The sequence below is a fragment of the Uloborus diversus genome, chromosome 8 (assembly GCF_026930045.1).
Source record: "Uloborus diversus isolate 005 chromosome 8, Udiv.v.3.1, whole genome shotgun sequence".
In the NCBI taxonomy this organism is placed as follows: Eukaryota; Metazoa; Arthropoda; class Arachnida; order Araneae; family Uloboridae; genus Uloborus; species Uloborus diversus.
In genome coordinates this window covers 60,221,540-60,233,584 of record NC_072738.1, presented here as the reverse complement: position 1 = coordinate 60,233,584, position 12,045 = coordinate 60,221,540, and the positions used below count along the sequence as shown (strand labels likewise).

Here is a 12,045-nt window from a genome sequence, read left to right as displayed (position 1 = left end):
AAAAATATAGCATTCACTTGTGAAATATGTAACTTATTTAAATTTAAAGAAAGCATTATAAAAATATTTTCTTGATCTTACATTTTCATTTCATAAAAATTATTCTCTGGTTTAAGGAATAGATTTTTGTAAGTTCAGGTAACATTGAATTTTAGAAATTGTCTTTCTAATTTTAGCCAACAATACCAATTTAGTAGTAAATGGCATAACTCTGATGAATGGTGATACTGTGATGGATGCTCATCCAGTACAGCAACACATACCACACAGTCCTATTGGCTCTCAACAAAGCAGCACAATTATACCTTTGGGTGAGTTAGGTCAGTTATATATGCTCTATGGACTGAGCTTTAGTATATTTATATTTTGGTATAAGATTACATTTTTAATTATGCTTAGTAGGGTAGGTAGAGTTAAGCTGTATAATCTTTATTAGGACAGGTGGTTGCATGAAATATGTGGAAATATGTATTCTGGAAAAAAAAAAAAAATTGCATGTTAACTTCTATTTTTTTGTGACTATATCCATACCAGCCAATTTTTATGCTTATAGTTGGACCCTGATTCAACGAATTTATCGGGACCGAAACTTTTATATGTTAAATCAGAGTTATTCCTAATATCGTTGTGTGAAAAAAAAGTTTAAAAAACAATGCACTTAGCTTATTAAAAAGTGCTAATAAGCAACTGCGCAAAAATATCCATAATTAGAAAGACTTTTTACTCAGCAATCAATGATTTATCACACTAGTTAATTTGAAATTTTAAAGTACTGTGTAATAGATAGTTAATAATTTCCTTCATATTTGACTCGAAATAGTGCTCTTTCGACTTTAAGGAGGAAAGAAAACACTGTCATTTACAGCCTGCTGCATGAGATATGTTTTTAGTTTCCGGGCCATGTAAAACATTTGAAAAAGTAAGTTTTAATGGGAGTTTCATTATTGCTTTCTGCATCAGAATTGCTATTCATTGGTTTCCCCTTCGCCTGTCAAAAATTGCTGATTCCAAGAAGAGTTTTTCTACTTCGGACAATATGGGTTAAGTCAATTGGAAAACAATCCAACATTTCCTAACTCAAATTAACAAAAAGTTTTTTCGGCTGTTAAAATAATTCGTTAATTCGGGGTTTAAGAGGGGTTTTTGCCTTCATTTTAGTTGGGGAAAAAGACAAATTTTCTAAATCGCGAAATTTGTTAAATAAACGTTCGTTAAATTGGGGTCCGACTGTATTAGCTTCTATTAGGCTTTCATTGTGTTAGACTCGATTTTTTACGCAGTTCAAAATCCGATTGCATCTGCTTCTATTATACTCCTTCTTTTTCATCCACTATGCAATTTTACCACTCAGAAGTTAATAACTTTGTGTGGGCAATTATTTTGAGTTCCTCCTGTATTTTATCTTCTGTGAAAAATTTTAACTATCATATTTTTGTCCCGCCTCTTAAAGATTTCCATTCAGTTGCATCCGATGTAACTCAAGCCAATGCCATTCACAAAATATAAGACTTTGTTAATTCTTACCAGACTAACTAAAAATATTCTTTATGAAGGTTTCAAGAAAATCTATTATATTTAAAAAGTGCTAAAGACATTTTGGATGGCACTTGATTTCAAACATCAAGAAATTCATTTGTTCTGAAGAACATTCTGCTGAAGAATGGAAAATTCATGAGTTACTCAACTGCAGGCATTTTTTTAAAAAGTTTTTTAAAGATTGAGTAAATTAAGTATGTTACAATTTTAGTAAGATTAAAAAGACTTATACAGTAAACTGTCATTTTACGCAGGTTTATTTTACGCGGTCTCAATTATATGCAGTTTAAGATTTGACACCTTTATTTTATTTTACACAGATGAGTTTCGGCTTTTCCTTGGATTCGGCAATGCAAAGAGATAAAATTTTCCCCTCTTTCAAAATCCAAACATCTAAAGATTGCAGATTACACGTAATCAACTGCATTTTGGCGTGCTAATAATCGAGCTTATGCCACTGGAGACATTTTATGCAATTGGTTCCAAAGCTCTTTCCAGAAGTAAAGTTATTAAACTCACACTGTTCAGAACTCACATGAAGAAGAGCTTTTAGGAGTGACAGAGGAGGCCAAAACTAACGAGGATACCGACATTGATGACGCACAACCAAAAATGTTCACATTGAAAATTTTGAGCCATTTCTAGACGATAAAAATGATTGTTCTGATTTTTTAGTGAAAGAAGATTCTATCACGGAAATGACGCAAGTGATCATGGATGCATTAATGCTGTGCAAAGAATTACAGAGAAAAATTCTTAATGACTGCCAAAAGACTATCATAGCCAGCCCCTCTTTATAAACAGAACACAAAATTAATTTATGTTTTCTTTATGCATGTTGTGCATAAGTCATTATAAGTACACATTAAACTTATTATACAATTAGTCATCACTAGAATGAAGTATTTTGTTATCTACGGAACCAAGCCCCTATTTTAACACTAGTATTAGGTCTCAATTTAAGTGGCATTTCCGTGGAACGTAACCCCCGCGTAAAACGAGGGTCTACTGTATGTGTTCTTTTTTTCTTAAAACTTTTCACATTGAAATCTTTCCTCGTTGGTAAGTATAAAAGTGTGGTCTGGTTTTTAGTTTGGCAATTGCAAATTAATTTTGGCATGAAAGTATTTTTAAGAATTTAGACCTAGCATTATTTCCTAATTTGTGCTTAGTTTTAGTCGCCTAGTTATTGACTAAAGTTTCTAGTTTAGTGCAAACATTTGAGCATTTATAAGAAAAAGTAATACAAATTAGAGAATTTAGAGGAAATAATTTTAAATTAAAATCTTGAAAATTATATATCCTATATTTTGATGGGGGAAAAAACCCTTAGTTTTATTGCATATTGCTTATTCCATTTCAAGTGGTAAGTTATCTTTTTTTTTTCTCATATTCCCAGTCTTGTTAAAATTTATTCTTGTCGTAAACATATATTTGAAATATTAGACAAATTATCTTCTTCATAAATAGCATAGAAATGGCAAAAGGTCCATCCCCTTGAAAAAAGGACATTTTTGCGGTGTGCTTTCTTGTTATCTAATAATAATTTTATCTAATAATAATAATGAAAGACCATTTCAAAAACAAATATTTTTTTTCCTTTTTCTTTAGGAAACTTACAAAATTCAGGAAATAGTCCAAATAGTAGAACTACTTCAAGAATTCAAGCAAGTGTTCCAACTAGTTCCATTGGCGGTGGTATTTCTCCATCATTGTTCACACAGGTATTTTAAATTATTATTATTTTTTTTAAATGTAAATTTTGAGAGTTGATTTTCATATAAATGACTAGGTATGCATTTATAAATGATTGTTATGCATTTGTGCAAATTTTGTGTGCTGTGTTTTTTGGAATTGGTGAAAAGTTATCATTTTGTGTTCCTGTGTTCTTTCTGGTTATTGAACTGTACAATTTATTTAAGCAACTAGATGTTTCATGCATTGAAAATCGTAAATACTGCCACAAAACATTTAAAGAAGCTTATTTCCACCCTTTGTATTTGAGCATGTTTCAGACACTTAAAAGAAAGCTTAAACTGCTTGAAATTAACAGATCCATTTTCATTGCTTTAATCTTTGAATTTTGTGATTTTAAATGAATTAAATAAGGTTAGTTTCCAAAGTTTGTCGTTTTCTATAAGACCGAGGTTCTATACTTGCCTCTTGATAGGTTGGCAGGACCTTTAACTGTCAAAAGATCTTGGAAATATGTTGGACCAAGAAAATGTTCTAAATGAATTCTTATGTGACAAAATTTCAATTTGCTAATAGGATAATTAATGTTTTTCGACTAAAAGTTGAGTCTTTCTTAATCCTGAGATGCTTTTCAACCTTTTGCACTCATTTTCTTCCGAAAACTTGCTTTTTTCATATGCCTCAACTTTTTTTTTCTTTCTTTCTTTTTTTTTTTTTTTTTTGGCAATTTTTTCCTGATATTATATTTGTGAGCTATATTCTTTAATTATATCGTTCTAAATGCCTAAATGCGATCATGAAGAATATATCTCTAAATAATTTTATTTATTTTTCCTCTTTGTCATTTTCTTTCCTATCAAATGCTCTTTGTCATTGTTTTAACTTTTGACTTTGAATGTAGGGTAATTATGTGCAATTACTCTTTAAGTTTAGAATTTGCTAAACTACATGAATTTGGAATACAAAATTTGGATTCATTAGCAAGTGTTTTTCATTTCAATTTTAATATGAATATAAAACCTTTCAGGATAGCCCGAAATGCATTTCAAAGAACAACCTTTAGAGGCACGGATTAATATCATCTATCTAGACAACTTGAGTTCAAAAACTAACTTGCTCGTAGCAAATCACAGTTATAATTTGTTTGAAAAAATTTTGAGGCATTAGCATTTTACGACTCTAATTGCTTTGCAATGTTCAATGCTAAGAGTATGCTATCCAGCTGTGTTCTCATATGGTATCCTCTATATACGTTGTATACTCTCAAACATTTTTTAGACATATACTCTCAAGCTTCAAAAATTTTCATATTATAACTATTATATATATGATCGTATACACATATTGTGCATTGCTGATATTGTATACCCTATAGCTGATTGTGTATACCCTAAGAAAATTTGATGGGAGCATCACTGACCTTATCCTCTGCAGCCTTAAATACACATAAAGGTTTTGGCGGTTCTTATGATGGCATCGTGGTATTTAACTGCTTTCACGTGTTCCCAACCCTCAGCATTCAGTTCGAAGAGAACCATTAAACATTTTGGCATTACAGATGCTTGACAATTGGGAGCACTTTTTCTGAGATAGGAGAATTCCCGCTCCTTTGTTCAAGGTCGTGTGTGTCCCTAAAAGAAAGTAGGGTGTTAGATAAGAAGCTAACAAAAGGAAAGGCATTTACTATGGCTCAAGTTTTACTTTAAATGCAGACGAAGATGGGGGGGGGTCGGTTGACCTTGGAAAATCGCCACGAAACCTGTTCTCCTGTCCGGTACATTTCAATCCAATTGAGTAGTACAGTAAGTGTTGTCATATAACAATGTTCAGAATCTTGCTAGTTTTTAATGAAAAAAAGTCTTTTTCCTAATGAAAACAGCTCTGGGGTTTAGATGAGCAATCTCACTTTTTTTTTCTCTAAAGCTTTAACTTCCTTTTTAGTTGTAAGTTTAAAAACGAAATTGTTTCAAAAGAGTCGGGAAAAGTACTTCTTTTTGAAGCAATGCTCCTCACATCATTCTTTTTACAATGATGAATTTTTCCTGCTGCCGAGTTATGACTATTGGCTTTTTTTTTTTATTTGCAAGTTTTCCGTAAAAATGTTTTCTTGAGCACCAACGTGAATTTTTATAGTTTGCTTTCAACTGTCGCGTAGGTGTTCAAGTTCCGAACAGAAGTTTTCGATATTCGCTGATGTTTTTTCTACTGTTTCTGAGTTAATGTAATGGCGTTGTTTCGGTCAAATTGACACATTGTGCTTAGATCCAGTTGAAACCGAGCAATACTTAGGATCACAAATTTTAATGGTTCTGTTCTTTTTCCAGAAATACTTAGAAATGACCCCCCCCCCCCCCAAAAAAAAAAAAAAAGCATCCAGGATTCGCCTTTGAATATTGACGTCATAAATTCAAGTTATGTTTTTTGGAATCATGAATTGCGATAAGTACCTTCTCGTTGGGTTTCTTGTTTCTACAAATGGAAGAGAATAGAAATGGTCAAGGAATTTACACCCGTCATATTATGACTAAGGATTTTCTAGAATTGGTAATACGCAGGGACATGCACAGGGGAGAGAAGAGACACCTGTTGACTCGTGCCACCGAGCCAGAAGGGGGCCCAAAAGGGGAAAAATATACGTAGAAACATAGTGGTAAATAATATGGAGGGGTCCCATAGGTCATTTGTGATGGGCCCCAAAATTTCTATGCACTCCCCTGTAATATGAGTCATATCCACAAAAAAGAAATGGCGATTAGAATGCGGTAATACAAATAAAGAATTAATAGCCCATATCCACCAGTAAGTACACTTATCATAAAGATTATTTGCAGCGTTCTGTATTTTTATTTATTATCAATCTTAAATGATGGAAATTAGTAATCTGGAAATTTTGTATTTAGATGAAGTTTCGGTGTTTAAGTTCATCTAGACAAGTGTTTTTTCCCGGAAAAACTTTTATTTTATGAAAAAAAAGCCTTTTTTAAATGCTAAGTCTGCTTGAGCTAAGCCTCAGAGCATTTGTAACTATGACGACGAAAAGTTTGCTTTCTAAATATTAAAAACAGCCGTCGCATGGTAATCTGAAAAATGAGAACAACATCAACTTTGGTCAAGTGAGGGTAATAAGCAATTCGTGATTACCCCCCCCCCCCCCCAAAAAAAAAGAAAGAAAACCTCAAATTAAGGAAATTACTATGCAAATATTTAAAAGAGCGTATTTCGGAGAACATAGCCATACTTTATTTACATTAACTAAATCAAATTTACTTTTAACATCTGGTATCTCACTCGAATAAAATATTTTGAGAATCTTCTTTCAAAACAACCCATAAAAACTTAATTTCGCTTCTTATTATGCCAGCATAACAGTTTATTCATTTGTGTATGAACTTGACCCACGTTGGGTAGTTGGGTACAGTTAATAAATTTCGAGAAGAATGCAAATACATTATGTCAACAAAAGTTTGAAATCATTATTTAATAGGAAAATAGCACTTGCATCCGATGAAATTTTGTTTTGGTACGTAACATCAGTTACAAAAAATATAAACTAACAAATGTAAGAAAAATCAAAATGTAAAATAAATATAAACTATAACCGGTCTAACATATTAGTACTTATCCCTTAAGTATGGATTTCATTATACTGTACAATTTTCAAGCAAGAAACAAAAGCAAATATCTCACAAAGTTTTTCATCATATTTTAAATATTCCGTAAAGTTTGTCTACAGTTGCGTTTTTGAAACTATGGTTTCGAAAGTTTAGAATGGGGGAGGAGGAATTGATTTTGATCTATTGTTTTTAAAAAAAATCAATTGGAGGCAGTCCCCGAGTTCCATGCTTTACCGTAACGTCAATAAATATGGCCTATAATCACGTTTTTAAGGCTTCAATTTCAACAACTTTCCGCTGAAACCCCTGCACCCAGGACCGGATCTATAAATTTTGGACCCCCTGCAACAAAATGGGTACTGTAGGCCTCAGAGGCCAGCAGTGCATATTTGTAACGTTAATAAGTCTTAGTGCTAGTTTTTTTCAGTTTTTTCTTCAATTTCTTGAGCCGTAGTGGGCTCCTAAAGGCCTGGTGCACCCCAGCACTGCAGGTGCACAGATCCAGACCTGCTTGCATCTGCACTTTTTTGCCCCCCGAACACCAGCAAGGAAAGTCTAAAATTGTGTTTTTAAAACTACAAGTTTAAAAATTTTCCCGGGGGAGAACCCATTTATCTTCCCTACCCGATCAGAGGTTCTCTCTCTCTTTTTTTTTCTTGCCAAGTAACCCCCCCCCCCCTCCCTAATTTTTTTTTCTCTGGTTGCACTACTGAATTACGAACATTGGGAAACAAGGTAAAGCTGGGATTTTGCTAGATGCCTGAAATCAGGACTCGGATCTCGCCCCCTGCATTACCTAAATTACGAAAAAACAGAGAAGACAAAATTTTTCACAGTAAAGTTTTTAATAAGAATATAACTACTTCCACCTTCAACCTCCTTCACCTCCAAAGCTTGTTGGTTCAAAAAAAAAAAAAAAAAAAATTATGATTATCTGCATTGTAAAAATTAGGAAACTATATTGTTTTCGTTGTGCCAATTAGACGGCCTCCGGATCAGGCTGCGCCTGGGGCTTCAAAATCGCATGATCCACCACTGCGTGTGATGTCACACTTTTCTTACCCCTTTCTCTCCTTTGTTACAAACTCACAATGTTATGACCACCCCCCCCCCCTTCCCCTCAAATTGTGACATCATTTATAACAGCCCCTTACTGATTATATACATTAGTCTTTATTTCTTAAGGGTGCTCTTCACTGAGAGTCTGAAAGATTCGGATCTAATGTTAACCTACGGGGGAAAGTTGAATGTTATTTTACAAAATTCCTTTGAAGTTTTCGGGTCAATTTTTTTTCTGAGTATTTTTCAAGCCTATGTCTGTGTATTTTAGTTTTTACTTTTTTGATACGTCCATTCTTCGATTTTTTAAAATTCGAGAAAAAATGAATTTCTTCGAAAACGAGGTACTGTTCGACCTTTCGCTCTGTAAAAAAGCTGCAAATCGTGCTATCGAAATTTTAAGAACGCCCCAACATGCAAAATATTTCCAGCTCTCTTTTGAGACTAAGTTTGAAATGATGCGACCATTTCTAAAAATATATCGGAGTTCCAACCATCTGAAATATTTTCGAAAAAGCTCAATTTCTCTACTAAGCCACGCCTCCCACCAGTCCGTCCTTACTTGAGGGGAAAAACCGGGTGAGGTGTATAAGATTTACAATCATTAGCGCAAACGACCGTTTCCATTTACTACTCCCCTCTTTTCCGGAGGCAATTTTCAATGAAGGAATGAATGAGTGCTTTTGAAAGTGAATCCACATGCTTGGAAACATCTTCACGATTTGATTTGCGGTCAGAAAGGATATAGTTTTTAAAGAGTGCTTCTGAGATAATTCTTGTGCTAAATGACCTCCTGAATCCAAATATGACCACCTTTCCCCATTCAAACGTCCCGCTTTTTTGGAAATGTCGCCTGCAATTTTTTTCAGTTTTGACAGTTTCATAGCCATTATTTTTATTTGGAGGGGAAGGGATCGTTATATTATGCATTAATACTTTTCTGAGGGGCTAGAGAGGTGCTAAGTTAGTACGCAAGAACATATAAAGGAAATTGGTTAACTCATGGGGGGTATTACCACTTATTACATTTTTAAAATCATCAAAAACCATCCTTTTTTCTAGGGGTTTGTTTTAAAAATGTTTCCCTTATTTTTTGGCATGAAACCAGAGTATAGGACTCACACCTATAAACCCTATATCCGAAAAAAAAAAATTTCACGTTGTAAATTTAAAAAAAAAAAGGAAGTATCGCATTTTGCGTAAAGTTGCATCGCAGACCTTCAGTGAAGAACCTTTCCGTGTTTCTCAAATTAATTCACGGATATAATTAAGATTAAAATGATCTTAAGTATGCTTATAATATAGCATTAATGAATATTTCTATTTCTGGGGATGCACTACCCCCATTACTTTTCACTACATCAAGAAGGCATAAACAATGGAGCTGGTGCATCCAACGAAAGATAAATATGTATATTAATGCTACTTCATAAGCAAATTTAAGGGTGCTTTTCACTGAGAGTCTGAAAGCCTACGGATCCAATGTTAACCTGCGGGGAAAGTTGGATGAAGGTTTTACAAATTCCTTTGAAGTTTTCATATAAATTTTTTTCCGAGTATTTTTCAAGCCTCCATCTGTGTCGTGTACTTTTTGCTTTTTTGAAATATCCATTCTTTGATTGCTTAAAATTCGAGAAAAAATGAATTTCGTTGAAAAAGGTGGTAGGTACTGTTTGACATTTTGCTCCATAAAAAATCTGGCAAAATATTTCCAGCACTCTTTTGAGACTTTGCTCGAAATAATGCGACCATTTCAAAAAAAAAAAAAAAAACGGAGTCCAAAACCGTATTCCAGATACTTACTAGATATTTGGAATCTATTTTTGTCTATATTATACTATGTTACTACAAATGTAAACGCATAAAATGCTTTCCACAGCTCAACAAACATTTTTGAAAATAATTTCTCGAGCCAAACTCGTAAAAAATTCTTTACAAGGTATGTACACATTGATCATGTAATTCATAATACAGTGAAATCCAGTAACAATGAACTTCAAAATCGGGACTAAAAACTTATTTGGTTGAAACGGGTATTTCGTTATACTGATATACGTTGTAACAGGATTTCACTGAATTTTTCTTTTGAAAACTTTCTAAGGAGAAAAATGATACATACCTGCATTTCTTTAAAGCATGAATGAGTATAAAAAAAAATGTTTTAAAGCAGGGGTGGGTTCCCAGGGTCGTGACCCCAAATGGGGTCGTGTAGCATTTCTTATTCGGTCAAAACATTATTCCTACTACAGTATAGTTGGGGGTGGATCGAATCTAACATAGCAGTTTTGTAATGTAGCATCTAACGTAGCTTTCACAATGTTGCCAGGTTAGGTCCACACCTAGCGGTACTTTACTGACATGTAGGCTACGGGATCACAGGTCCTTTACTTGGACAAAAAAGGGTCGCAACGTGCAAAAGATTGGGAACCACTGGTTTAAATTTGCAGATAATTAGAGAACTAATGGGGGAAGGGGGAGAACACTGACCATTTCGTTTTTAACTGGATGAATACACAATGTTCTAAGAATCTTTCGGTAGTTGTGTTACACTGAAATTTTCATAAGCTCAGACAAATAATTTGTCTGGCGTCTAAAACATTTCCCTGAAACCTAAGGTTTTTCAATTTTAGCCGGTCTTTATCAATATATATTTGTGTGTATGCACTGTGCAGTCGCGCCTGTTCATAGTGAAGTCTAAGGAACCGAATAACAATTTTGTTTATAGCCTCAATTTCGCAAAAAAAAAGTAAACAACAAGAAGGGAACTGAACCACAAATACAATATATACGGCTTGAATATTAGTACAAAAAACCAAATTTCTAGTTGAATTTTTATTTAAAGTGTCAAAGGTCAAAGTTTTTTAATATCCTGGATAAAAAAACAAATACATAGCCACAAGTTTTCAATCAAGCAATGCATTTTCTACACTTATAATTAACATCTTTTACATGTGCTTTTAAGACGTTGTTTTTGACTTTATCTGTTTCTTGCACAAAGCTCATGCTTTTTAAAGTGCATATTTTATTTACAATTTACACATTTAAAAATTGAAGATATTTTGGAGCACCCGATTTAAAATGGTGTTAAAGCTTCATTGAAACATTATCATTACTTAATATTATTCATAAATGGGGGGAAAACATTCAAAAAATGAATTAATACCAAACAGAAAAGAAAGAAACATTTAGCATCCAGCCCATAGCTTTCATTTGAATTTTGACGTCTTGAATTTAAATTATGTTTTTCACAATCACGAATTGTGGTAGAACAATACTCGTTGGGTTTCTTATTTCTACAAATGGTTCCTATTCAAATTATATTTGTAAAAGTCATGATTTGAATACAAGACGTCTACATTCAAATGAATTCCAGGGGCTGGATGCTGGACGTTGTTGACTGAATGCTGTTTTTGTCTGAAAAGTATTGTAGAAAATCGAGAGGGTCAGGAATAAGTAAAGTCGATGGCGGGGGATATGAACTTCACCGCCCAGGAGGAGGGACATGATCGCGAAGACACGTGGAACAGACGAGTTTGCATTAAAAGCATAGAAAAATAAAGTCGAAAGAACATCAACTATACGGACAAGTGAAAACAATAACCAACTGTGGTCGCTCAAAAAAAGAATATATTTGGTCTTGGTCAAGCAATAATAAGGTATTCGAGGGCGAATGATTGGTATTAGTCTCACGCAACTTTGCGCACATCTCTCAACTTTTGTTGATTTTAAATGTTAACATTTATTAACATAGAAATTACACTATTTTAATGTACAAACGTGCAAATTAAATTACACTTGTTTCGGGGTTACTAAGAACATCTTTATCAATAGAGATAGATACATGTGTTTCTGTCTTTTACATCATTCAAAAAGTTTTTATTGGGCCTGACAGATTTATGTTCCACGTTCTAGAGTTATTTGAGTTACACTAATTTTGCTAACAGTTTAAAATTTCCCCGGGAAGTCGAGAAGAGATCAAAAAAAGAAAAATTAGAAAAATTAGAGCAATAAATGTTAGTACACTCAACAACTTATAAATTCTGCTTCATGAATACTTTTATACAAAAAGAAAAAAAAGAAATTGAAATATTTTTTAAACTTAAAGGATAGTATACTAATGTGTGCGATTTGCAAATGTCGG

General features: G+C 33.4%; 1 protein-coding gene across 2 annotated transcripts in view; it reads left to right on the top strand.

Moving 5' to 3' along the window:
• LOC129228146 (histone-arginine methyltransferase CARMER-like) overlaps positions 1 to 12,045 on the top strand; it is a 48,251-nt gene that overhangs the window by 30,642 nt on the left and 5,564 nt on the right. Inside the window, exons 11-12 of one of the 2 annotated variants that reach the window (XM_054862795.1) lie at positions 177 to 311; positions 3,148 to 3,260. In XM_054862795.1, the coding sequence (XP_054718770.1) occupies positions 177 to 311; positions 3,148 to 3,260 (248 nt within the window). Of the gene's footprint in view, positions 1 to 176; positions 321 to 3,147; positions 3,261 to 12,045 lie in introns of both variants that reach the window. The other variant, XM_054862794.1, reaches the window with a different exon arrangement.